The 27,167-nt window shown below is 42.7% G+C and overlaps 1 protein-coding gene across 25 annotated transcripts in view; it reads left to right on the top strand.

The window, feature by feature from the left end:
• Window positions 1-27,167, top strand: part of R3HDM2 (R3H domain containing 2) — a 118,333-nt gene that overhangs the window by 49,827 nt on the left and 41,339 nt on the right. For 13 of the 25 annotated variants that reach the window (XM_084759574.1, XM_084759577.1, XM_084759576.1 and 10 more), the window contains 5 exons: window positions 15,911-16,109; window positions 16,561-16,707; window positions 23,074-23,115; window positions 23,641-23,727; window positions 26,019-26,145. In XM_084759574.1, coding sequence (XP_084615700.1) covers window positions 15,945-16,109; window positions 16,561-16,707; window positions 23,074-23,115; window positions 23,641-23,727; window positions 26,019-26,145 — 568 coding nt within the window. In that variant the 5' untranslated portion in view covers window positions 15,911-15,944. Of the gene's footprint in view, window positions 1-9,698; window positions 9,808-12,508; window positions 12,610-14,021; window positions 14,046-15,910; window positions 16,110-16,560; window positions 16,708-23,073; window positions 23,116-23,640; window positions 23,728-26,018; window positions 26,146-27,167 lie in introns of those variants that run through there. The other 12 variants (XM_084759583.1, XM_084759579.1, XM_084759587.1 and 9 more) reach the window with 5 other exon arrangements.

Raw genomic sequence — 27,167 nt, 5'->3', positions numbered from 1 at the left:
TAAAGGCGTGCGCCACCACCACCACATGGTTCCTTTTTAAGGGACACGAACTGCAGAAAAGTAGATGACTAAGAGGGTAAAGGTGACTCTCACCAGCCTGACAACCTGTGTTTGTCCTCAGTGCCTATGGAGTGGAAGAAGACAGCGACTCCTACTGGTTGTCCTCTGCCCTCCACACATGCCAGGCATGTTCCACTTGCATACACACAAGTAAATATCAAAATGTAAAAGAAAGATTGACTATAAAAAAAAGAACAGAAGAAGTGAGAGCAGCACTGCCCGTTTGTATTCTAGAGCTTGAAGGTCCCACCCTAAGGCCCGAGAAGTGGGCATGGGACAGGTGACAAACACTAATTCAGTAATGAAACTGCATGCATTTTTTTCTTTTCTTAAGTGGGTGAAGTAAGGAAAAACATTTTGTCTCAATGATTCCTGAATACCTTTATCCTAAGGAGTCATTGAGAATTGCTAATAAAGATACAGGCACAAAGGTGGTCATCACAGAATATTTTACTGTAAAATTGATAGCTGCCTGAATTCACAACAATGGTTGCTAAATTATGATCCATGTATGTAATAGAATGTTTCTTTAGTTAAAGATAATTTAAAACCTGCTGTGATATTTTATATTTGTAATCTTGGCCCTGCGGAGGCTGAGACGGGAAGATTGCTAGTTCAAGATCAGTCTTATCTGTGTAGCTGGGCCGTAGCCAGCCTTGAATGCATAAGGTGCCTTTTCAAATTACAAGAAGCAGGACCTTCAGGAGGACACTTTTAGTTTGAGGGCAGGCTGGGTTACATAGTGAATTCCAGGCCACTCTGGGGTACAGAACAAGACCCTGTCTCAAACAAACAAAATAGCAAAATTCCAAGCAGAAAAAAGAGATCAGTGTAATGGAATATGCCTATAACCCCAACCCTTGAGTTGCTAACTAGTAGATCATGAGTTGCTAGCTTACACTACCAAGTAAAAAGTTAAAATGGAAAATTGTTACAGTTTTAGTAGTTGATGAAAATTGTCTAAGTGTATATCCTATAATTACATTAATATTACTGGTATGAAATCATCCAATATGGATGTTAGTTTTATATAAGGATAGACCTTAGTGTGTTGTTATTGGTAATGGTAGTAGTGGCTGAATTACAGACTATGGCTGATTTTTGCTACCTTTTCTGTTTTTGTGTTTAAAATAAAAAGAAAGCCAGGTGAGGTGGTGGTATTCTATATATATGGAACCTTAGCTAGGTGTGATACACCTTATGTCTGTAATACCAGGTTTGGGAGGATTACACAGGAGAATTGCAAATTTCAGGTCAGCTTGAGCTATATAATCCTGCCTCAAAAAAGCCAAAGGGAGCCATTGGTAGTGGAACCTGCCTTTCTTTAGTTCTAGCTCTCAGGAGGTGGAGGCCTGTGAGCGTGAGGCCAGCCTGGCCTATGGAGTGAATTCCAGGATAGCCAGGACTACACGAGAAACTCTGTCTTGGGGGGGTGGGGGGTGGCGGGACTCAACCAACTAAAACCAAACAAGAACACCAAAGAGGTGTAAGAGGGGAAATCTTACTTTTAAAAAAAAATGATTTTATTATATTTCTTCTCCTCTTCCTCCTCCTCCTAGTCTTTCTCCTCCTTTTCTTCCTCCTTTTTATGGTTTTTCAAGACAGGGTTTCTCTGTGTAGCCCTGGCTGTCCTGAACTCGCTTTGTAGACCAGGCTGGCTTTGAACTCACAGAGATCTGCCTGCTTCTGCCAACATGCCCTGCTTTATTATATTCCTTAATTATATGTGTATTGTGTGGTGTGTGCATATGAGTCCAGGTACCTTTGGCGTCCACAAGAGAGCTTCAGATCCCTTAGAACTGAGGACCCTGATGTGGGTGCTGGAACCTGAATTCAAGAGTCTTACCCCACCCCCTTAAAGACAGGGTCTTACTTGTATGGTTTTGAAGTTGCTGTCAACTTTCCTCAGACTCCTGATAGCTGGGGTTCCGGGTGTGCGCACCACACCTGGTCATTGCTTTGCTAGTTTCTCCTTCCATCATGTGGAGCCACAGACCGCATAGGTCATCAGGTCAGGTTGATGGCAGGTGACTCAGTGAGTCCTCTGGCCAGTCCCTCCTCCCAGCCTGTGAATTGACTAACATCTCTGCTGTTAGTTTCTGCATATAAAATTTTAATGTTAAATTGAGATAGTGATAAATTGAGAAAAAAAAATTACATGTGATACTCCATGTAAGTTCCTAAACATAGCATTGAGAGCACTGGAAATAATAAATAATAGCTATGTCTGTCTGTCTTTCTTTTTGCTTTGTTTTGTTTTTTGCTTTTGTTTTTTGTTTTTTTGAGACAGGGTTTTTGTGTTTAGCCTTGGCTGTCCTGAACTTGCTTTGTAGACCAGGCTGGCCTGGAACTCACAGCAATCCTCCTGCTTCTGCCTCTGGGAGTGCAGGGATTAAAGGCGTATGCCACCACACCAGGCTGAGATAGGCTTCTCTTATGCAAGCCTTCAACTTGCCTTGAAATTCTGATCCTCCTGCCACAACTCCAAGTGTTAAGCTCACAGATGTCCTGCCTTGCCCAGGTTATTACTAGAGTGGATGGAGGACGAGGCTTCCTGTGTGTAAGGCAAGCAGTGTATCATCTTAGCTACATCTCCAGCCCTACAAGTTCTACCATCATCACTATTATTTTAGGAAAATAGCTTCCTGTGATCAGGGGTTTGGGTTCTCGTACTGGGAGATAACATCATTCATAAAATATCTTTCATGGGACTGGAGAGATGGCTCAGAGGTTAAGAACACCAACTGTTTTTCCAAAGGTCCTGAGTTCAGTCCCCAGCAACCACATGATGGCTCACATCCATCTATAATGAGATCTTGTGCCCTCTTCTGGCCAGAAGGCACACCTGCAGGCAGAATACTATAAATAATAAATAAATAAATCTTAAAAATAAAATTTTAAAACAGGGCGGTAGTGGCACATGCCTTTAAAAAAATAAAATAAAATATGTTTCATGTAACTTCTTGTCCTTTTGAGCTCAATAAATATGCTGTCCTTCTATGTAAACAGCTGAAGATCCTTACAGATATTTTTATATCTGTGAATGTCTGTTTGCATGCCCTTCTGCCATGGTGCACATGTGGAGGTCAGAAGACAATTTGCTCAAGTCAGTTCTCTCTTTCCACCATGTGGGTTAAGGGATCAAACTCAGGTTGTCAGGCTTGGTGCCAGGTGCCACTGCCTACTGAGCCATCTCTCTAGCCTTCATTCAAGATCCTTTAAAAAGAAAAAGGGAGATCCACAGAGATGTCTCAACAAGTAAAAGAAAATAAGGATACTTGCTATAAAAGCCTGTCACCCTGAAACATGAGCCGGAAGGAGAGAACTGACACTTGATGGTTGTCTTTTCACCTTTAGAAATCTGCAATGACAGGTGTGCCCCTTTCTCTCTCTCTCTCTCTCTCTCTCTCTCTCTCTCTCTCTCTCTCTGACACACACACACACACACACACACACACACACACACACACACACACCCTGTTGCCTGTGTTCCCAGCTCCAGGAGGGGAGAAAGTGGGAGGATCAGAAGTTCAGGGTGCTCTTTGCCAACATAGGACTCAAAACCCAGCATGGGCTTAAACCAGCCTGACTTAAAAATAAATAAATAAAGGGCTAGAGAGGAGAATAAAGAGTTAACTGTTAGGTTTTCCTCTATGATGGTAATAAGCTGTTTGTACAGAGAGAACTAATAATGTCTTTTCTATGCTTGCTTTCATACTCTTATATAATTAGGACTCCCATGAAAAGTGAGATCTTTCCTTTTCTTAAGGAGACAGTCCTTAAGAATTCTTGAGAAATTTTAGCAGGACTTGGTGTCTGATCCAGAATTGGGGTGAGGGTGAAGCCATCCTGGGCTGCATGATGCCTAGAATTTAGAGCATGTCTCAAGAATATAAAAGTTCTTGAATAAATTTGGGACAAAATTTTTTTCAGTTCCAGGAGTTTCTGAAATTCTGCCTTTTGTTTGTCTGTGTTTGTCCCATGGAATTCAGTGCTGATAAAGAGAGCCAGATCAATTGAGATGGGCATGTAAGAGATTACATGTGCTCGTATTGGTAGCTATTTTTCTCAGGGCAGGGATGTTGAAAAACACTCTCTCTCTTTCTTTTCTCCTCCTCCTCCTCTTCTTCTTCCTCTTCTTTTTCTTCCACAAGAGGTTGAACCAAGGCCTTGCACATACTACCATGCTAAGCAAGCATATTACTGACTTATATTCCCAGTTAATGTCCAAGATTTGTAACATTTGCTTCTTTATTTCTAAGTCCAGCAGAGGTCTTCATTTTGAGAGGGGAGGAAAGAGGATTTTGGTGATTAAGTTCAGAAGCTTGTACCTGTTACTAACCTCCACCTCTGAAAGATGCTTGGTTTTGCCCTGTAGGGGGTAATAATGTGCAGTGCTGCACTGTGAAGACTGTGGCAGTGAGCCATAGTCCCCGGTCAACTGCAGCATCACAGGGAGCAAAGGAAGGTGCTGCACATTGTGATGCTCAGTAGATCATATATATGAATACATTTTATTTAACATTTTCTTTTTTTAAAACTTCATTTTAGAGGATGTGTATGAGTGTTTTGCCTGCATGTATGTGAAGTGTATGAATGTATACAGTGACACAAAGGCTACAAGGAAGTGTTGGGCCCCTCTGGAGCCAGAATCATATTCTGTTGTGAGCTGCCACGTGGGTCCTGGTCCCCTGCAAGAGTAGCAAGTGCTCTTAACTGCTGAGCCACCTTTCCAGCCCCTGATGTAGTATGTCACCTTGCAGTGTTTATTAGGAGGAGCATCTCTTCCCTTCTCTTTGTTCATTATACAGCAGTAAGAGAGTAACTATAGAGTCTTAGTACAGTCTTTGTGCTAAGATAACTTTCTACTTTTATAACAGTGTTGGCGTACTTAATATTATTAGAGTATATACAAAAAGCTGTTAAAATAGGGACTGCTGCTCTCACAGAGGACCCAAATTTGATTCTGGGCAGCCATGTCTGGCAGCTCACAGCCACCTACAGCTCTGGTTCTAGGGAATATGATGCTCTCTTGACCTCTGAGCGCACCTGCACTCATGAACACATACACCTGCTTAAATTAGCTGGGTGTGGTGGTGCACAACTTTAATCCCAGCACTCGGGAGGCATAGGCAGGAGGATTTCTGTGATCTACAGCTTGATCTACAAAGTGAGTCCAGGACTGCCAGGGCTACACAGAGAAACTCTGGCTTGAAAAACAAACAAACAAACAAACAAACAAACAGAAAGTTAAATTAAAGCCGGACATGGTGGCGCACACCTGTAATCCCAGCAGAGGCAGGTGGATTACTGTGAGTTCAAGGCCAGCCTTGACCAAAAAAAGTTAAATTAAGGCTGGAGAGATAGTTTGGCTGTCAAAGTGGTTAACACATGGGCATTAGAACCCAAGTTAGATGTCCAGTGCTCCAGTAAATGGCACATGCGTTCTGAGAAATGGCACGAGCGCACGCACACACGCGCGCGCGCACACACACACACTTGTTACCTCAGTGCCAGAGAGACAGACACAGGAGGAAAAGTGGAATTACTGGCTGAAGTGAGTTGAGTTGCTGAGCTCCAGGTTCAGAGAAACTGGCACAAAAACAAACACATAAAAGTGTCAAAAATTAGGAATATATCTTATGTCAACCCCTTCCTTCAAAATACATGTGCATACATGTGTACCTACACATGTATACACACACGAACAAGTGAATAAACACAAAAATTGTTAAATGGAAAAATTACTGTTTTATATGTTTTACTTCAGTTAAAAACACATTAAGAGCAGTATGAATTCGATGACAACCTGTAATTTCCAACGAACTTTAACCCTGAGTAGGCGCTGTCTAGTTCCCAGCATTCTCTTGACACCACAGGGCAAAGGGTAGAGACCAAATTTTACTTGTTGCATTCTGGGGTTTTTCATCAATTACTGGTGAATAGTATCTGGGAAACAGGGATATCTTATATCATATGCCAGTTGGATTGGAAACTGTAACCTTCTGCCAGTGAGGCAGATTTTGGCTTGGCCAGCCAACTGGCCTGCCTGCCTGCCATCCGCCCTTCCTTCCTTCCTTCCTTTTTTCCTCCTTCCTCCTCCTCCTCCTCCTCCTCCTCCTCCTCCTCCTCCTCCTCTCCCTTCCCCCCTCCCCCCCCCCTCCGGGATGTTTTCAGGTAGAGGAGAAGGAGTGGAACCACATGAAATGTGAAGAGTAAGTACACTATTCTGGCACTGGGAACACCACTTTTGTTTGTTTGTTTGTTTGTTTGTTTGTTTGTTTGTTTATCCCTAAGAGCAGTGGAGGGTGATGTAGAAGGGATATACAGAAAAATAGCCTATAATAGAATTCTGAGGACTGTAAGAAATGTATTTGAAAATATTACAATAAAATCTTAAGATATATCAGTTTCAGTTCAAGGGCAGCCTGGTTTACAGAGTGAGTTCCAGGACAGCCAGGGCTACACAGAGAAACCTTGTCTCGAAAATCCCCTCTCCACAAAAGATATGTTGGTTTTTGTGCCTGTTATAACATTTCAAAAAGAAGGGAAAAAAAAGGAGAAACATGAGAAGATATTAGTCCTAAGTTTAACCTTGTGTCAGCTTTCTGACTTTTCAGAGCTTCTACAACTCTTCTGAAATGGAGCAAGGAAAACATCCTGAGGGAAGTCTCTGCTTCCATAGATTCATTGCCATTGCTGTTCATTACCCCTGCCCCGAACTGCTAGGATGGCAATATTTCTTATTTGTCGCAGAGATCATCTCTTGTAGCACTTGCAGCAATGTCTGTGTAAGCTGTTTTTTAAGATGGGAGGGTAAGCTCATTTTGTAGCTCTTAGCGGTAGACTGTTACCATGGAGTCTTCAATCAGATTGGCTGACCTAGGGACCAATGAAAAGACAGATCATAAAACACACCATCATTTAACCTTGAAGAATTCCTTTATTTGGTGATTTTTTTTGTTTCTTTGTTTGTTTGATTTTTCAAGACAGGGTTTCTCTGTGTAGCCTTGGCTGTCCAGGACTCACTTTGTAGACTAAGTTGGCCTCGAACTCACAGCACTCTGCCTGCCTCTGTCTCCTGAGTGCTGGGATTAAAGGCATGCGCCACCATGCCTGGCTTATTTGGTGTTATAATATGAATATTGACAGAATGTAGAGCCATGAAAGAGGATGTTTCAAGAATGATAAAAGGTGCTTTTCTCAAACTGTGTTGTTGCATATGAATACTCTTAAGACTATATTTTCAGTGTGATTTGACTGGAAGATGAAGCTCCTGTGTATGTACCACCTTTTTGTAAATTGTACTCCTGCTGGAGTCACTTGGGCTGTGACAAGTTTGGTTTGGTTTTTTGTTTTTGTTTTGTTTTGTTTTGAGACAGGATTTCTCTGTGTCTTAGAACACAGCTCTGGCTGTCTTGGACCTCTATAGACCAAGCTTTGTAGACCAGGCAGGCCTTGAACTCACAGAGATCCACCTGCCTCTGCCTCCCAAGTGCTGGTTGATTAAAGGTGTATGCCACCACGCCGGCTCTTTTTGTTTTGTTTTTTTTTTTTGTTTTTAAGATTTATTGGGCTGAAGAGATGGCTTAAAGGTTAAGGGCACTGACCGCTCTTCCTAGAGGTCCTGAGTTTAATTCCCAGCAACTACATGGTGGCTCACAACCATCTGTAATGAAATCTGGTGCCCTCTTGTGGCATGCAGGTGTACATACAGGCAGAGCATTGTATACATAGATAATAAATAAATAAATAAATAAATCTTTTTTAAAAAAGATTTATTTATTTTTATGTATATGGGTACTCTATCTACATGTAAACCTGCAGGTCAGAAGAGGGCATCAGATCATATTATAGATGATTATAAGCCACCATGTGGTTGCTTGTAATTGAATTCAGGTCCTCTGGAAGAGTAGCCATTGCTCTTAACTACTGAGCCATGTCTCCAGCCCTGGTTGGTGTTCGTGTGTGTGTGTGTGTGTGTGTGTGTGTGTGTGTGTGTGTGTGTGTGTGTGTGTAGTTAAATAATGTAAAATACACAAATCTTAAATGTTCTGTTAATGAGTTTTGGCAGTTGTATACTGCTCCTATAAAACTACTCTGCAGAGGCTAAAAAATGTCTTAGTAATTAAGATAACTTACTACAGAGGCTGGAGAGGTGGCTCAGTAAAGGACTAATTTCCAGTTCTCAGGATCCTAACATAGCTGCACACTGCCATCTGTAACTCCATTTCCAGGGGACCCAGCTGCATCTTCTGGCCATCACAGGCACCAGGCACACTTGTCGTACCTATGCATACAATCAGGCAAACATATAAAATAAAAATAAATCTTAAAAATCAAGAAGAAAAAACATTAGTACAAACAAAATAGAATATTTCTTTTTGTTTTGATTTTGGTTGCTTATTTTTTTAGAGACAGGGTCTCACCCAGACTGGCCTGAAGCAAATGGCAATTGTCCTGTCTTAGCCTCCTAAATTATTACATTATATGCATGGACCCTCCTATCCAGCAAGATAGAATATTACTATTAACTCGTGGAAGGTCCCGTATTTTCTCTTGCCAGTCATTATTTACCCTGCCCTCGCTCCTAATTCTTAAAACAAGCACTTTGACTTATCACCATAGATTAGTTTTACTTCCATTCTTTTTGTTTTTCTTTATATTTAGATTTATTATTCTTTATTTACTTAATAAATTTTAGATTATTTTTATGAGTATTTTGGCTACATGTATATACGTGCATCATATCAAAGAGGGCATCACATCCCCTGGAAATGGAGTTATACATGGTTGTAAGCCACTTTGTAAGTGCTGGGAACTGACCTGGGCCTTCTGCAAAAATAACAAGTGCTCTTAACCACCGAGCCCGCTCTCTAGCCACTTGTTTTTGCCTTCTTGAGAAAGGGTCTCACAGTACAGTTCAGGTTATGTTTCTTCTATATCAACCTGTTGTGTGAAGGTCATATTTACATGCTGAGCTTAGTTTTGTTCTTGAACTGCGTATAATTATGTAGAGAGAGGGTCCTGGTTTCTCTTATAGCTTTGAAATAACAGTTCTTTTATAATGTTTTTTAAAGATTTTATTTGAAAATTTTAAAGTGTGTGTGTGTGTGTGTGTGTTTATGAGTATGGGTTGTGCACATGAGTACAGTGCCTGAGGAGCCAGAGGAGGTGGTCCAGTGCCCTGGAACTGAACCTGGGTCAGAAGCATATGCTCCTATGTAACCACTGAGCCATCTCACTATTCCTTAATATTTTGCTGTTATTGTTCATTTTAGGGTGTGTGTGTGAATTGTTTATGTCACTGTATGCACATAGAGGTCAGAGGACAGGTTCTCTGGAAATTAGTTCTCTCTTTCTACCTCTTGTTTCTGCTTCTGCATTGCGTACTCTAGACTAGCTGGCCTGTGAGCTCCCCACCCATCTCATGTCTCTTCCTTCCATTTGCTGAGTGCTGGACTTAGCGATGCGTGCCACCGGATCTGGCTATCTTTACATTAGTTCCTGGGAGTCTGGCCTAGAATATGCAGTACAGCAGGAGAAACAAAAGAAACAGACCATGCCTCAGCGGGTGGAAGAGAACGGACATCCAGAAAGCTATGCCTCACCCAAGATAATTTGTTTGTTTTGTCAAGACAGGGTTTCTCTGTGTTGCCTGGGTGTCCTCAAAGTGGCTGTGTGGACCAGGCTGGCCTCAAGAGCAGAGATCCACCTGTCTCAGCCCCCCTGGTCCTGTGTTTAAAGGTGTGCACCCCTATGCCCAACCCCCCTTAATTATTAAATATTTTACTTGTTACAAAATTTGGAGAGGGGTCTCCAGTAATTGAGTCAGGTTGTCAGGCTTGACAGCAGGTACCTTCATCTGATGAGCCATCTCACTGGCCAAAAGTTTTTTAAAGATTTGTTTATCTATTATCATGTATACTGTGTTCTGCCTGCATGTACACCTACACCCCCAAAGAGGGCACCAGATCTCATCATAGATGGTTGAGAGCCACCATGTGGTTGCTGGGAATTGAACTCAGGACCTTTGGAAAAGCAATTAGTGCTCTTAACCTCTGAGCTATCTCTCTAGCTCCCACCTAAAAAATTTTTTAAAAATCTGTTTCTCGTCACATGTGAAAGAGTAAAGGACTAGAAAACTTTACAAGAAATTCACCACAGAGTTAAGTCAGGACTTTTAATGCCTTTTATTGTGTCATTTATATTTCCTCTACTTGACATTGATCATAAAGGAGAAAATGAAAACTAAGAAGATGGACCCTCTAATGCTACACTTATGAGGCTATGGCAGGGTTGTAGGTTCAAGGATAGTCTCAGAGACATAGCAGGCCCTGTCTCAGAAAAAGAGAGAACATAATATGTCTGTCTTTGTGTCTGGGTATCCCTATATATTCCCTTGCTCCAGTGCCTTAGAAGTCATCTATAAAGTTGATAGAAGACTGTGTAATCTCACTGTGTTCTGGAAGGTACTGATGAGGCAGTCAAAAACTTATGGAGAATATGTAATATTCTCTATGAAAGAAATAGTTAAATCTTGACACACACCCCACCAGCCATCTTCCCTTTACTATATTTCTTCACTGTTCCAGTAGTCTCTTTTGTGTAGCTCTGAGCCACTGCACATCCTCAGAAGATCCTCTGCCTTAGAAATCCTACTTATAGTATGTGTAGATAGTTGCCAGGGATGTACTTTTATGGACCTCCTGGGAGCCTTGTGTCTGCTCTGTTCTGGTCCTTTTTTTTGTTTTTCTTGCCAAAAAGAAATCTCCCAACTCCTAAATTTCTTATGTGTGCCAAGTAGACAAGCCATCAAAAGGGGAGATTATTTCTATGCCTTCTATTGGCTTTAAAGCTATTCTCACTTTAAACATTGTTTTTTACTTTGGTGCATTTGTGTGAATAAGCAAGCAAAGCAAGCACAAGAGCATGTGCACATGCCTTTATAGCTGTTATGACAGGGTTTCTCACAGGGCATGGTGGCGCAAACCTTTAATCCCTGCACTCAGGAAGCAGACGCAGCTCAATTTCTGTGAAGTTGAGTCCAGCCTGGGCTACCTAGTGAGTTCCAGGCCAGCCAGATTTACAAAATGAGACTTGTCTCAAAAAGAAAGAGAAAGAGAAGACAAGACAGGGCTTCTCGCTGAACCCAAAGCTAGCAATTTTGACTTTTACTGAGTAGCCCAGTGAGCTCAAAGACTGTGCCTGTAGCTCTACCTCTCAGCACCTGACTTCAAGGCATATGCAGCCATGTGTGTGGTTTTATTTTTTTCTTTGTGTTGTTTTGTTAGGTTTGGGGCAGGGTCTATGTAGCCTAGGCTGGCGTAGCACTTACTGTGTAGACCAGGCTGGCTTCAAACTCATACAGATCCGCCTGTCTCTGCCTCCTGAGTGCTGGGATTAAAGACTCAGGTTGCCACAAAACACCTGGCTCATGCCTGTGTTTTGTTGGTTTTTTGTTTGTTTGTTTTGTATGTGGGGTCTGAGTATTTGATCTCAGAATTTACACAGTAAGTACTTGTAATTTGCTAAACTGAGCTATATCCCAGCCCCTGTCCTTTCAATTTTAGACTTTTAAAAAAGTTAAAAAATTGACGTACCTTTAAGTTCAACTTTCACTTTTGCGTCCCCCACCCACAAGGTTTATTACTAGGAATTCTATTTGCTGAGAATGCAGAGACTTCTACATAGAATTACAGTACTGATAATTATTTTAATTAAGCATTATTTTGGAGAGCAAAAGAATGCCTTACCCTAAGAAATAGTTTTATTGAAAATACTGAGAAAAATATATTAAAATATTAAGCCAGGCACATAATTATAATCACAACACGCAGGAGGCTGCAAGTTCAAGACAAGCCTGGGCGAGAGGAAGTAGGAACAGTGCTGTGGGGGAGAAGGACGGAGAAAAGGTTTTGTGTCCGTGTCTTTGGATAGCTCATGACCCAGGGATTAGTCTCTCCTCTCAGATCCCTCATGACTGGCATGGCTTGTGTTGTCTGTGCACTTGCATCTGTCCCCAGTCAGCACAGGGTTTTTATTGTTGTCTTTGAAACAATGAGAATGCATTGGAAATGATAAGGAGACTTGAAACAGTGTCAATTGAAGACCCGATTTTAAGAAGCAAGAAATGCAGACGAAACAAAGAATGCAGGCAGGCGCGATGGCGCATGCCTTTAATCCCAGCACTCGGGAGGCAGAGGCAGGTGGGTCGCTGTGAGTTCAAGGCCAGCCTGGTCTGCAAAGAGAATCCAGGACAGCCAGGGCTACACAGAGAGACCCTGTCTTGAAAAACCAACAAAGCAAAACAAGACAAAAAAAAAGAAGAAGAAGAAGAAGAAGAAGAAGAAGAAGAAGAAGAAGAAGAAGAAGAAGAAGAAGAAGAAGAAGAAGAAACAGGGAATGCTTAAATAAGGAAATAAGCAATGTTGTCTTTTGTAAATAGCTGACATGGAGTTAAGATTGTTCTTGTTCAACATACTCCCGTCCTGCTTCTGAAGCTGATGCACCTATGGTGGGCTGTCTGGTGCCAACAGGATATTCCCAGTAAGACTTCGTTAGTATACATAATTGAATGCTTTTCATACTTGCTCTTTATATTGTGTGTTATCAGACAAGATAATTATTTAAGAAACATGGGGAGTACGGAAATGGCCATGGTGCAACATTACTTATTATGTGGGTTTTGTGCTACTTAAGTTGGATGTTTACCTACATTTCGGAAACAAGTTTTAGGGTTTGTTGTTGTTTTTTGGTCTAGAAAATACACGAATACCTGTTTTCACAAAAGTAACTGTGCTGCAATTTGAAATACAACAAATGAAGATGATGCATAGCTTTTCAATAAAAGATATTTAAATACTGAAAAATTATGCTTTTTGTTTTTTTGAGATAGGGTCTTACTATTTAGGTATCCCTGAATGTCCTGGAACTCATTACATAGGCTTGGCTGGTCTCAAACCTGTAGAGATCTGCCTATGTCTGCCTTGAGTGCTGGGTTTAAAGGCCTGTGCCACTAATACCTAGTACTGTGCTTGTCTTTTAGTACTGACATAGAAAGATAAATTGGGCCCAATGGGAATGAGGAACAAGAAGGTTAATTTTGTCATCTTTTTAAGAAGGTCTTCCTAAATGGAAAAGTTTATATTTGAAGGCAGATGCTTGGACTTTTCGAAGGCGAACTGAGCCAACTCCCAATCCTAAGTGCTGAGTTTTCTTAGTACTGTAAAGAAAATGGAAGCTTGACTTACCTGACAGGACACGGTAATACATAAAACTCTTTAGAGCCAGCAAGATGGCTCAGCAGGCTCAGTGGGCAAACAGTACTTGCTGCCAGGCACGTTGACCTGCTTCCTATCCCTGGTCCCCAGACGGTGAAAGGAGAGATCCAACTACTCACCTACCATGGACACAGTACACATACAACACACACAATAAATTTTCAGAAAATTTAAAGCTGATCATGTGTGACATGACATGATATAATAAATGGACAGATAGGGCTGGAGAGATGGCTTAGTGGGTAAGAGCGCCACCTGCTCTTCCAAAGGTCCCAAGTTCAATCCCCAGTGACCACATGGTGGCTCATAGCCATCTATAATGTAATGTGATGTGATGCCCTCTTCTGGCCTGAAGGTGTACATGCAGGCAGAACACTGTATATATAATAAATAAATAAATAAATAAATAAATAAATCTTTTTTAAAAATGGACAGATAAAACACCACATGGCTTATAACTCTTTCTATAGAGGTGTGTACCAGTACATCAATTAGTCAGGATATATAGAAATATATTTTATTTCTCCCATGTAGATGAGATTTGGCACATGAAAGGAGGTGTGACCATAGACAGCACCTTCCTCCCTCCACCTCCAGCCTTCCAGGTGCTGAGAGATTCAGGAACACCATAGTGTCTAGCTGCCAATGGAATTAGCTGTGTAGACCAGGATGGCCTCTGCCTCCCAAGTGCTGAGATTATAGGTATGTACCACTGTGCCCAGCATGAAGGAGAAGTGTTTGTCCCTAGGCGAATCAGGTCTCTATAAACAGCTACTGCAAGGCAGACAAAGACTGTTTAGCTATGCTGGTGACGCTGCCTGTGCTTCTTGAGAGCCTTTGGGGTCTGACCCTTTAAATTGCTTGAAGGATAAGGAAATGTTTGCTTGGCAACTTTCTTGAAGTATTGTTGACCATTTTTTTTCAAATTGTAAACCACACTGGCAACAAATGTGATTAAGGAAAAAAGAAACTATTCAGGCTCAAAGTACAGTCAGTGATCCCTGTAAGAAGTAGTGTTGATGAGCATTCTTGGGGCTACATGTGTTTGACTCTGGCAATCTGTAGAATCCAGTATTGCCCAGGCAGTGACAGTGAATGATCAGAAGCCACCCCTGTCCATACAGTCTGTGTCGCCGGGAGGCAGTAGATACACTGAACCCAAGTATTAAAGAGCAGAACTAAGGTTTTCTCCCACTCCAGGAAGATAGATGCTCAGTCATTGTAGCGGGCAGGTGGCTAGGAAGGTCTTCTCTACTTGTTTACACTGTGTAACAGAAAGAACACAAGGCACTGTGACTGCTGTATAATTTAGCTGCTTTTTGGTAGTGTGTGGCTTGAAGCTGGTGAGAGTTCCGTGGTTTGTAGGAGCTGTGGCGTTATTTTCTCCCTTTTGTTAAAGAAGGGTGTTTCTGGTGATGAATGGAGCTTTATTATACATTTTTCCTCTCTCCAGAGAGAGTCTAGTGATTTAAATAATACAACTCAAAATATGAGCAGATTTATGTTGGTAACAGTATATAAGTGCCCAGAGAACTCAGAACTCACCCTGAATTGCTTTAGTACTGAACTCGGGTAATCTCAAAACAGTTATTCTGAGGGAAATTGCCTAGGCAGTGTGATTTCATCTCTGTGAAACTCCAGTTTCATCTCAAATGCATGTGGCTAGTGGTATTGCTCAGTGGTGGAGTGTGTGCCCCGCACTGCTGAGACCTGGGTGTGGTCCACAGCACCCCATTGCCACTGTCTAGGAAATACAGATTAATTTGACGTGGCAAAGCAGACCAGATCTGACCAGGGGTGGTGGGAAGAGAGGGAGAACTAAGACGGGACAAGAAGAATAAACATGCTTACTGACTTAGTTGTAGTGATGGTTTCCCAGGGATGTTAATATTACAGCTCATCAGTTACGTGTTTCACATTATGTAGGTGGCTAGGCATAATATAGCACATGCTTGTAATTCCAGCACTTAGAAGGCTAAGGCAGGGAGATAACGTGACCTTGAGGCCAGCCTGCTCTACATAGTAATAAGTTCCAGGCCAGTCAGGACTACATAGAAGAGCCGATCTCTAAACAGCAAGTGTAATTGATTAGATATATGCCATATTATAGATCAGTTTTACTACAATTAAGTTTAAAAAGAAAAGAAAGCTGGACATGGTTAGTGTACACTTTTAAACCTAGTACTCAAGAGGCAGAGGCAAGCATATATCTGTGAGTTCCAGGACAGCCAGGACTACCTACAAAAATAAATAAATGAAATTAATCTAGGGCAGCATTTATCAGAGGACTTTTTTCTAAGTGGTAGGGAGACTGCTGGCTGTATGTGTCTGTGTTTTAAAAAAACAAAACAAAGCCAGGCATGGTGGCACATGCCTGTAATCCCAGCACTCCTGGAGGCAGAGGCAGGCAGATCTCTGTGAATTTGAGGCGAGTCCAGGACAGCCAAGGCTACACAGAGAAACCCTGTCTCAGACAGCCAAATAAATAAATAAATAAATAATAAAACAAGCTGTCCATGTGTGTACAAAGCTATAACGCTCATCTGTTGCCATTGATGTCTTTTCAGAAGTCCGTAGAAGCTCTGTGTCCTGCTGCAGAACATGTCTAACAGCAACACTGCTCAGGAGACTCTGGAAATAATGAGAGAATCAGAGAAAAAACTGGTGGAAGAATCTGTAAACAGAAACAAATTTATATCTAAAACTCCAAGTAAGGAAGAAGTTGAGAAAGATAGCGAAGATACTGGTTTGCGTCAGGAGACACAGGTAAGGATTAAAAATGTGTTTTGTTCATAGTCCTTTAACTTGAAGAGAAACAGAAAATTGTAGGAATCTGCTGATTCCTGATACAACTTTCTTTAACTTAGCCCCAAACCAGGCATAGTCATGCACTCTGTGTCTTAGTTTGTTTTTCTGTTGCTGTAATAAAACATTCTGACAAAAAGCAGTTGCAGAGAAAAGGGTTGATTTCACCTTACAAGTTACAGTTTATTATTTGGCAAAAACCATGGAGCCATGTAAGAAGGCTGCTTATTGGCTCTTTCAGCCTGCTTTCTTCTATAGCATGGAGCCATGTAAGAAGGCTGCTTACTGGCTCTTTCAGCCTGCTTTCTTCTATAGCACAGGCCACCTACCTAGGGATACTACCACCCACAGTGGGCTGGGCCCTACACCAGTTAGCAGTTAAGAAACCGCCTTTAACTGCCTATCATTCCAGCAGAGACAGGTGGAAGCCAGCCTGGTGGTCTACATAGAGTGTTTCAGGACAGCCAGAGCTGCACAAAGAAATCCTGTCTTGAAAATAAAAAAGACAGAACAGACCAGAACAAAAAGAAAAGAAAAAGCTTCACACATATGGCCAAAGGTCAGTCTGATTAAGACAATTCTTCCATTAATATTCCCTCTTCCCAAGTGATTCTAGGTTTGTATCAAGTTGACAGCTGATGGCCACCATGATAGCTTGCAATCCCTCAGCAAGTGATGGCAAAAAATTCAGTTCAGGGTCATCCTTGGCTATATAGCAAGTTCAGGGCCACAGTCCCATGGTTCGTACTGTAATTGCTGCATTTTCTTTTAATTCTGGCGTGAACCTTCATTGTACAAGAGGAAGCTCCACAACTTTGTTGAGGCATATCACTAGAAACTTATTTCAGTATAATTTGTATTGCTTTCTTCCACACAAAAAGGAATAGATCTAAAATGGTTTAAGAAAGAGAGTAACATCACCACCATAAACTTTATAAGGATACAAGATTTTAAATGGCCAGAATAGCATCCTATTACATCAAAATATACTTCAAGGTGTTTTGAACAAAAACAAGTGTGTTTTCTGAGCCTAGTCAGGCAAACCCATTCTTTTCTTCTTTTAGGATTCAAAATGAGACCCCCTCCTCTAATTCAGTGGTCCTGTGCTTACAGCCAAGTAGCAGTGTTCAGTTTGGTTCACTCTCAGCAGGGTGCCTCTGCTATAAGAAGCTAGTGCTTTTGTGTTTGCTGCAGGTGGTGGCACAGCCTGCCTTGGCGCAATTAGTCAGCATTCTCCTTGCCACTTGGTGCTGTCTGCAGCTTGGTCTGATGTCCAGTACGGCAGAGCCAACATTCCTGGAGCTCCAGGCAGCATAGCATCCTCTACCCCACAGAAAGAGGGGTCTACTGCATCTCTGGCAGCATCCCCAAGCAGTGAAAAGATAGAGGTGTTTTCCTACCACTTAATTACTCTGCAACTAAAAAGCAGATCCATCACTGAGACACATTACTGCACTGTCCTGGGCCAGACCATGGGGTAGCTGTACTCTATTGAGCACAATGGGTAACCCACACTTGCATTTTTGAAAAATAATTTATTTATTTATTATTTATATAGTATTCTGCCCACATGTGAGCCAGTAGGCCAGAAGAGGGCACCAAGTCTTATTATAGGTGGCTATGAGCTGCCACATGGTTGCTGGGAATTGAACTCAGGACCTTTGGAAGAGCAACCAGTGCTCTTAACCACTAAGCCATCTCTCCAGGCTCTACAATCATATTTTTTTATTTATTTGCTTATTTATTTTTAATATTTTAAAGACAGGACTTTATGTAGTTCAAGCTGACTCTTAAACATGCTGTGTAGTCAAGGCTAACCTTGAAGTCCACCTCCCAGAGTGTTGGGATTACAGGTGTATTCTGCTACCGTGCCCAGAACCATGTTGATAAACAGATGGATGGATAGATGATAGACAGACAGACAGACAGATGGGGCTGGAGTCACACACGGTTGTCAGTCTCCATGTTGGCGCTGAACCCTAAGTGCTCTTAACTACCGAATGTCTCTTTAGTTTTACCAGTGATATTCTTTTTTTTTTTTTTTTTATTGTTGAGGTTTATTTTCTTTATGTATGAATGTTTTGCCTATATGTCTGTGTGCCATGTGTTGTGTGGTACTTGTGGTGTTGGATCTGCTGAAACTGGACTTACAGACAGTTGTGAGTGCTCTGTGAGGGCTGTAGACTGAACTCGGGTCTTTTGGAATAGTAGGCTTAACCACTGAGCCATGTTTCCAGCCCCAGTGGTAGTATTTTTTAACTATCAGAAAGTAAGTTGCTGCTGGCCATTGCAGCACATGCCCTGAGTCCGAGCATTCAGGAAGCAAAGGCAGCAGATCTTTGTGCGTTTAAGGCTAGCCTACTCTACATACTGAGTTCCTCCCCAGCTAGGCCTACATAGTAAGACTGTGTGTCAAACTACTAACTGAGTATATTGGTACACACTTGTATTCTCAGCATTCGGAAGGCAGAGATCGGAGCCTCAGGCCAGCCTAGGCTACGTAAGACACTGCCTTAAACAAAACTAAACAAAATTTACATACAGAGACATATTTAACAAGTAATAGGGGCTGGTGAGATGGTTCAGTGGTTAAAGGCATGTGCCACAAAGCCTGCATTCAGACCCCAAGGGTGGCTCTTTGGTGCCCAGGTAGCCAGACTCTCAGACTTTTCTAAGCTGTTAGAGAGCTCTTTCTCTGTGTCATTCTAGTTCTCTTCTGTTGCACAAACCCAATATCTGTAAATCCTTTGTTTGTGCCTGAGGGGGAGACTGGTCTTTATTATAAGCCTGGGAGATAGAACATTAACTCTAGCAAAAGTCAGGTCAGAGCCAGGAGCAGTGTCAATTTGGAAGGTGTAGAAACTTGAAGCATAATTTTTCAAGACAACTTAATTCACCCAGGCCTTGTCTTCTGTAAAGATTAAAGCAACAGCAACATAAAGGATGAGTTACAGTTAGACAGCTCCTTGAGGTGCTTGCTCTGCAGCTGTCTGCTCTTCTCTGTCTTTCCCTTTGCAGTGTGCCAAGTCTGTCCTGGATGCTTCCCTCTCCATTTTCTCTGTATGTGATTTGTCATTCCCCACCCATCCTTCCCAAATATGTGGAGACAGTTTGCCACAGTTCCAAATATACTTCCAGCCTCCACTGATACCAAGAATGAATTTTAAATACTCAGGACAGATAAGTGATGAATGTTTAATTATGTGTTGTCAAGATTACATGAAAGATAATAATTAAATGAACTTTCAGATCCAAGTTATTTGTTCTCAGGAGACAATTCTCTTCTGAGCTCTTGTGTCTGTTTCTTAAAGATAGACAGAAAAGAAGGAACATACATAGGTTTTATATTTCCTGTGAGGCACTCAGCTGGTTAAAAAGCTCTTTATCTCAGTATACAAATACTTTGTAAGTAGGATTGGAGAAAACCTACTTCCCCTCTCACCTGACTCCTGCTTCCAGCAGAGGAGTGAGAGTCACTGCTGCCATCTATTGGAGTCTTGTTACTGACCCTCCACTCCTTAGGAAGCCCTCTGCCCTTTTCTGCTTCTCAGCAGAGCACATGTTCCTTCAACAGCCATGAAAATTCAGCCTTCTCTGCTCCTGCTGCAACTGCAGTCTTCCAGAAAGCTAACTTGTGCATCAGAGAACCCCTTCTCCAAGTGGAAGCTGAAGGGTTTGAAAGAGAGGAGGCACTTTTACCAGGGCCATGTGACAGACATTTTGGGAATTGATTATTCAGAACAGCTTTTACAGAGAGATTTAGTGATAATGCAGGCTGAGATTCCTTTTAGAATGGGCAGGCCATCAGTGTCACACGAGCTGAACTCGAGCGTGTGTATCAACGGCCAGCCTTCTGAGTGGGCTATCTGCTTTTATACTTAGAATCCCTTTGGGCTCATCTGTTCTGTTGATTTAAAAAAAATTACTTTGAAATAAGGTACTAACTATTAATTCTCTTCGAGCTTCCTGTGTATCTTACTGCCTAGCACTAGGTCTCATAGTCATATGGCCTAATCCTTTAACTTCAGCTACTGCTTCTAGCATTTTGTGCTTTACTTTATCTGTTCCTTTTCCCTGATATAAACACGAGTTGAGAAGTCTGAAAAAAGCAGGATGATGCCTCCTGTTTCTCTGCCTGGTGCCTAGTGCCTGACACATTAGGCTTTAGCCTGAGTTTGCCTGTGAACTGAGAACTTTCCGTCAGGGGCGTGATCAGATTCGTACATTCTTAGTGAGATGCCATTATACACTGTGAAGAGCAGTGAGCGACACTTTATAAAGACTTTAAAGTGAACCATAGGTATGCTGTGTCTATAGATACATCAATGACAGGGTCACTGTTTATACTTAGATTGGAAACATCCTAATGATGTATATATTGAAAGGGATTGGTAAAAATAAACTGTAGCATGGCCACACAATGGAATACTGTGTATCAGCTATGAAAAACAGTATATCTTCTGTGGAATTATGTCTCTAAAAATTAGTTTAATCGTAAAGTTTAGAGTAGTTATGCACTTGATTTTTTTTCAGTGTACATGCTTAGAGTAAGCTTATATACATTAAAGTCCATGGATAATTTTAAAAGAAAACCTGTACTGATTGAACCGCACCAGGTATTTGTGGGACAGATATGAATGTACTCAACATGTGACTGACAGCCCTGAGTGTTCATGCCACTTGGGTGTTATCTCTTTGAAAAGCTGATGAAAATAGTACTTTGTAGCTCCCTTGTTACAACAAGTTTTGTCACTGATCAGTTCTACTATAATTTGTGACCCTTTCCAACCACCCTCTCGCTCCCCCATTTCATACTGTGGCGAAGTTGTTTGTTTAACTTGTAAAGAGAACAGAGGGAAGAGAAATCCTTACCTCAAGAAGCCCATGCTAATATCCTGCCTCTATCTTGTCTTTCCTCTCCATCCTCCAGCCTTAGTTTTTTATATACCCCAACCCCTTCCTCAAAGCCCATATTTTGACTTCTCACATGTGTGTTTAGAAATATTAACAAGTAGTTAGTTGTGTGCTCCCACAGCCTGCCTCCAGGATTCTCCTCCTCTTCCTCCTCTTCCTCCTCCTCCTCTTCCCTCTGTCCCTCCCCCTCCCTCTTCCTTCCTCCCTCCCTCCCTCCCTCCCTCCCTCCCTCCCTCCCTCCCTCCCTCCCTCTCTCTCTCTCTCTCTCTCTCTCTCTCTCTCTCTCTCTTTCTTTCTTTCCCAAAACGTGGTTTCTTTGTATAGCCCTGGCTGTCCTGGACTCTTTCTGTAGACCAACCAGATTGGCCTCGAATTCACAGAGATCTGCCTACCTTCCTGAGTGCTGGGATTGCAGGAGTACACCACCACACCCGATGGCCTCCTGGACTCTCTTCAGATTCTTCATCTTTCTCAGTAGATGCCATGTTCCGTATCTACAGCCCCTCTTCCTTGTTCTCAAGCTCTTATCCCTGTCTTCCATGCTTTTTGTTTTTTATCCTTTCTCATGCCACATCTCCTATCCACTGAAGCTATAAGACCATCACCAGAAGCTTAGAACCAGACTCTCTTGCTTAAGAAGAGAAGCATTGCTAGGGAGGCAGAGGCAGGTGGATCTCTTAGCTGGAGGCCACTCTGGGTGAATTCCAAGTCAGCTAGGACCATGTAGAGAGACCCTATCTCATAAAATAAACCAAAAATGGGACAGTGGGAGGGAAGCACTTGAAAGGAAGACTTTGTAGTGTTATAGGGACAGGTTTTCTGGGCATATCAAGTTGGAACTATAGATGTATTGTTCTATAAATATGTTATAGGTGCCAGGAAATGGCTCAGCAGGCAAAGGTGTTTGTGGGTAAAGGTACTTGTTGCCAAGCCTGATGCCCTGATTTTGATCCCTAAAGCCCACATGGTGGAAGAACACAAACAATTCCTGAAGATTGTCCATTTACTGCTGTATACCATGGCACTCTTACACACACCACACACACACTGTTATTTTTTAAATGTTATTGGGTCTGGAAAGACAGCTTAGCAATTAAGAGCACTGGCTGGGGTCTAGAGAGATGGCTCAGCAGATAAGAGCACTATCTGCCCTTCCACGGGCCCTAAGTTTAATTTTACTGGAATCTGATGCCCTCTTCTGGCATGCAGGGGTACATGCAGGTAGAACACTCATATACATTAAACAAACAAACAAACAAACAAATAAATAAGAAAGAGCACTGGCCGATTTTCCAGAGGATCTGGGTTTGATTCTCAGAATCCACATGCCACTCAACACTGATCTGTTGTTCCAGTTCCAAGGGATGTGATGTCCTGTCCTGATATCCATGCACTGCAGGCACATATGTGCACAGACATACATGCAGGGAAGCCCTATACATATAACAGATAAAGTAACTGGGTGTAGTTGCACACATCTGTGAGTTCAGGATGGGGAGATTGAGGCAGGAGGGCTGCAAGTTCAGGGGTAGCCTAGGCTACTTAGTGAGACCCTGCCAAATGAGGATTCAGAAGTTGAAGGTCATCCTCACATATATAGTGGGTTTGAGGCCAGCTGGGATGCATTAGACCCTGTCTCACAACCAGAGAGACATGAGGGGATCATGTTTCATGTCCACTATGGATTAAGAGGACTTACGTGAGGAAGTTGTAAGGAAAAGCACTTGATGCTCTGCTAGTGCACGAGGTCAGCAGAAGCTCCTGACTAATGTGCAGACAGCCCAAGAAAGTACTGCCTCTGGCTCATCTTCATGAGAGTGTGCTTCCACAGCTGGTGGCCAGGATCCGTTCTGTAACAGTTGCTGGAGTTGGAGTTGGGCAACAGCCACACCAAATGCTCTCCTCCTAGTGTGGCAGCTAAAGACAGCTAATAGTTAGGTGGTGGTGTTAACGTGTGATGCTTCTAGGTTTTCATTTCCCACTTTTCATATTTTTAATCCTCTTCTAACAGAGACGGACATCCAGCCATGGCCATGCCAGGAAAAGAGCCAAGGTGAGAACTCCTCCCCCGCTCTCTTATCTCTAGATGTGTGCGTCAGTGGTGCTTGCCTGTTCTAGCTCAGGCAGGAGGGGCCATTGCACGCAGAGCGTGAAGATAGTCCTGCACGTGGACTGGGAAGTCAAACTCACCCTCTCCCCTTCAGACAGTCTGCACCTGAGCCTGAAATGACAGGTGAAAGGGCTCTGGAGCCTGAGAGTATTCGGTGATGTTTATACTGAACTGCCTCTTGCCCTGCCCACTCATGGCTTCTCTGGGAGAATGGCTGTTTGCATGAGTATTAATAGTCAGCAAATTCTGCCCCACACCAGCCTGGTCTACACAGTGAGTTCCAGGGCAGCGAGGGCTACATGGCTACCTCCTGTTTAAATTTAAAAAGAAAAGAACAGCAACAACAACACTGCTTGATAGAAACTGCAACTAACAGAGCCTAAAGGTTATTTTATAACTACTCAGCAAAGGAATATATATATATACAGTGCAGTTTTGATGTTTGTTTTGTGCTGCTTTATTTTTCAGTCTAATTCCAAGCTCAAGTTGGTACGCAGTCTGGCAGTCTGTGAGGAATCCTCCTCTCCCTTTGGTGATGGGGCGCTAGACACCCAGGTGGGTCTTTTACAAGCCTAAGAGATGTTCATTTTGAGCATGGTAGTTGCTGGGTAAAGCATGTAGTGGCACCACATGCATATTGGACCTAGAAATCAAGGAACAAAGTGTGTTATTTTGTTTTGAGACAGAGTCTTGTGTATCTTAGATCAGCCTCAAGCTCTATGTAGCCAATGATGACTCTGAACTTCTGATCCTCCAGTCTCTGCCTTCCAGGTGCTAGAGTTCCACACCTGTACCACCAAGACTTGCAAGAAAGGATACTTTAAGGAAAAGCTCTTGGGAGCTGGAAAGATGGCTCAGAGGTTAAGAGCTAAGGATCCAGTTCTGATTCCCACCACCCACAAGGCAGCTCACACCAGGCATACAGACAGTCAAAACACTGATGCACATAAAATAAAAATAAATAAATCATTAAAAAAAGAAAGAAAGCCAGGTGTGGTGGCACACCACTTTAATCCCAGCACTTGGGAGGCAGAGGCAGGGGGATCACTGTGAGTTTGAGGCCAGCCTGATCTACAAAGCGAGTACAGGACAGCCAGGGCTACACAGAGAAACCCTGTCTCAAAAAGCAAAGAAGAAGAAGAAGAGGAAGAGGAGGAGGAGGAGGAGGAGGAGGAGGAAGAAGAAGAAGAAGAAGAAGCAGAAGCAGCAGCAGCAGCAGCTCATTTTTTTGTTGTTGTTGTTGTTTTGTTTTTGTTTTCCAGACACGGTTTCTCTTGTAGTCCTGGCTGTCCTGGACTTGCTTTGTAGACAGGCTGGTCTTGAACTCACAGAGATCCACCTGCCTCTGCCTCCCAAGTGCTGGGATTAAAGTGGTACGCTACCATGCCCAGTGAGTAAAGCTCATATGGTAATACAAGGGGGTAGTTTCAGTCTTAATTTTTGGCTCACTTGGTAGAGGGCCTGGAGCTGAACAGTTCCCCATCAGTGGTAGAACCATCATCCAGTTCTTACAGGGACAGCCAGTGCAGCTTTAGCTGTGACTTCCCACAGAAAAAGGTTGGCCTCTGCCCTTGGTAAAACAAAAATCCAAAGAATTAACAACAGACATTCTTCTGTAAAATAAAGTTGGAACTGGGGAGATGACCCAGTGGGTTTCTTAGTTAGTGTTCTGTTGCCATGAAGCGACACCACAGCCACAGTATTTAACTGGGGCTGGCTTAAGGTCAGAGGTTTAGTCTGTTGTCATAATGGCAGGAAGCAGGGCAGCACACAGGTAGACATGGTACCTCAGAGTTCTACATCCAGACTAAACAGGCAGCAGAAAGTCCACTAGGCCTGCCTTGGGCTTCTGAAACCTCAGAGCCCATCCCTTCCAACAAGGCCACACTTTATCATCCTTTCAAATAATGCCACTCCCTGGTGACTAAGCTTTCAAATATATGAATCTATGGTGGCCATTTTTACATCACTGTGGGTAAAACCTTTATTGTCTCTAATAATCTCAGACTTTCAATTTTACCAATAAAGATTCATAAGCCAGAGGCCGGGGTGAAATCCTACTAGCTCAGAGAGGCAGAGAAAGCACCCAGCCCACTTTATTCCTCAGCTGACTTCCCCAAAAGAAAAGGGCATCGTGACAGTGGGGAGTTTGAGTCTTAATGTCTGGTTCATTCGGCAGGGGACCCAGAGCTCGCCACACCATCTCAAAAACCCTCAAATTGAATCTTCCTCCCTTCTACTTCCTGTCTGTCTGTCTTCCTGACTTCTTACTTTCTGTTTTTTCTTATATTCATTCTCTGCCAACTGGTTGCTTGCTCCACCTCTTGACCTAGGGTTGACTTTATTTAATCCTTTTTACAATAGTCAAACAGAAAGCTCTTGGATTAAAGGTATGCGCTAAGGATGAACTACACCAAAACTAGAAACAGATTTTTCTAGTAAACAACACAATCTTGGGTTTGACAGTGTGTTTAAATATCCTGCAACAAGCCTTGCACTTCAAGTGTGAGGGCCTGAGTGCATATGCCCAATGTAAGTGCTCCTGTAGTGAGATGAGAGGCAAAGACAAGAGTCTCTGGAAGCTTACAGGCTAGCTAGCCTGGGACACACTACTACACACAAGACACCCTACCTCAAGCAAGGTTCTCTGAGCTCTGAGGTCAGAAGAGGCTGTCAGAGCCCCTGAACCTAGAGTTACAGATGGTTTTGAGCTGCCATGTAGGAGCTGGGAACCAAACACAGGTTGTCTATCAAAGCAATAAGTGCAATGAATTAAGCTGAGCCATTTCCTTCATACTCACCAGAGTGTAAGTCTTTTTCCCTTCTTTCTTTTCCTCTTGTTTCAGGATATAATTCAGCTGCACATCAGCTGCCCCTCTGACAAGGAGGAAGAAAAGTCCACAAAGGATGTCTCTGAAAAGGAAGACAAGGACAAAAGCAAAGAAAAGGGCCCAAGGAAGATGCTATCCAGAGGTGAGAACTCACTCTCTCTCATCTACCCTAGTACCTGATGCCACAGTGTGCTGTCTCTGTCTGTTTCCTCCCTCCTTCCTTCATTTCTTTAGAGGGAAGGTGTTTTATTTTGTTTTTGTTTTGAGAGACTAGCCCTTGTAGTTTACTATGTAGACCAAGCTGGCTTTGAACTCACAGAGATCCTCCTGCTTCTGCCTTCCCATGCTGGATTATCTTGGCATTTCATCTTTCTTCCCCATTATTTATTGTTATTTTATGTGCATAGATGTTTTGCCTGCATGAATCCCTCTGCTCATGTGCATGCCTGGTGCCCAAGTGGGCCAGAAGAGGGTGCCAGTTCTCCAGAGACAGTTATGAGCCACCATGTGGTGGCTGGGAGTCAAACCCAGGTCCTCTAGAAGAGCATGTGGTGCTCTTAACATCTGAGCTATCCTTCCAACTCTCTCTTAAATTTTGAGGCAGGTCTCATGTAGCCTAGGCTGGCCTGTAACTTGCTGTGTAGCTAAAGGTGACCTTGAACTTATGATCTTCCTGTCTCTCGTCCCGAGTCTTAGGATTACAGATGTGTGCCACAATGCCTAGTTTTAATGTGGTGCTGGAGTAGAGTCCCTGGCTTTGTGCATTCCAGGCAAGCACTCTACCAACTGAGCTATACCCATAGCTCATCTCTCTTCCCGTCTCCTTTGTACAGCGTATTGGTCCTGGGTCCTTGTATGTTAGGCAAGCACTCTGTCACTAAACTATATCTCCAGTCATCTCTTTAAGTTTTGAGGTAATATCTCACTAAGTTTCTCAGGCTGTCTTTGAACTTAGTTTATCCTTGAATGCCCCTGCCTCAGCCTCCAGAGCAGCTAGGATTACAATTCCACACTGTTTTCTCTTTCCATCCTGATACTTGGCACCCATGGGTTTTTGTGGCCCTGCAGTTCAGTGTCTCCTGTTGCCTCAGTTGCTTGGAGAGGAATTGACCACGTCAAGTACTTTGCTTTTTTAACCAGCTCTGTCAGCATCAATACTACCCT

The sequence above is a fragment of the Acomys minous genome (genome assembly GCF_964271855.1).
Source record: "Acomys minous genome assembly, chromosome: 15".
In the NCBI taxonomy this organism is placed as follows: Eukaryota; Metazoa; Chordata; class Mammalia; order Rodentia; family Muridae; genus Acomys; species Acomys minous.
This window is presented reverse-complemented; position numbering and strand designations above follow the sequence as displayed.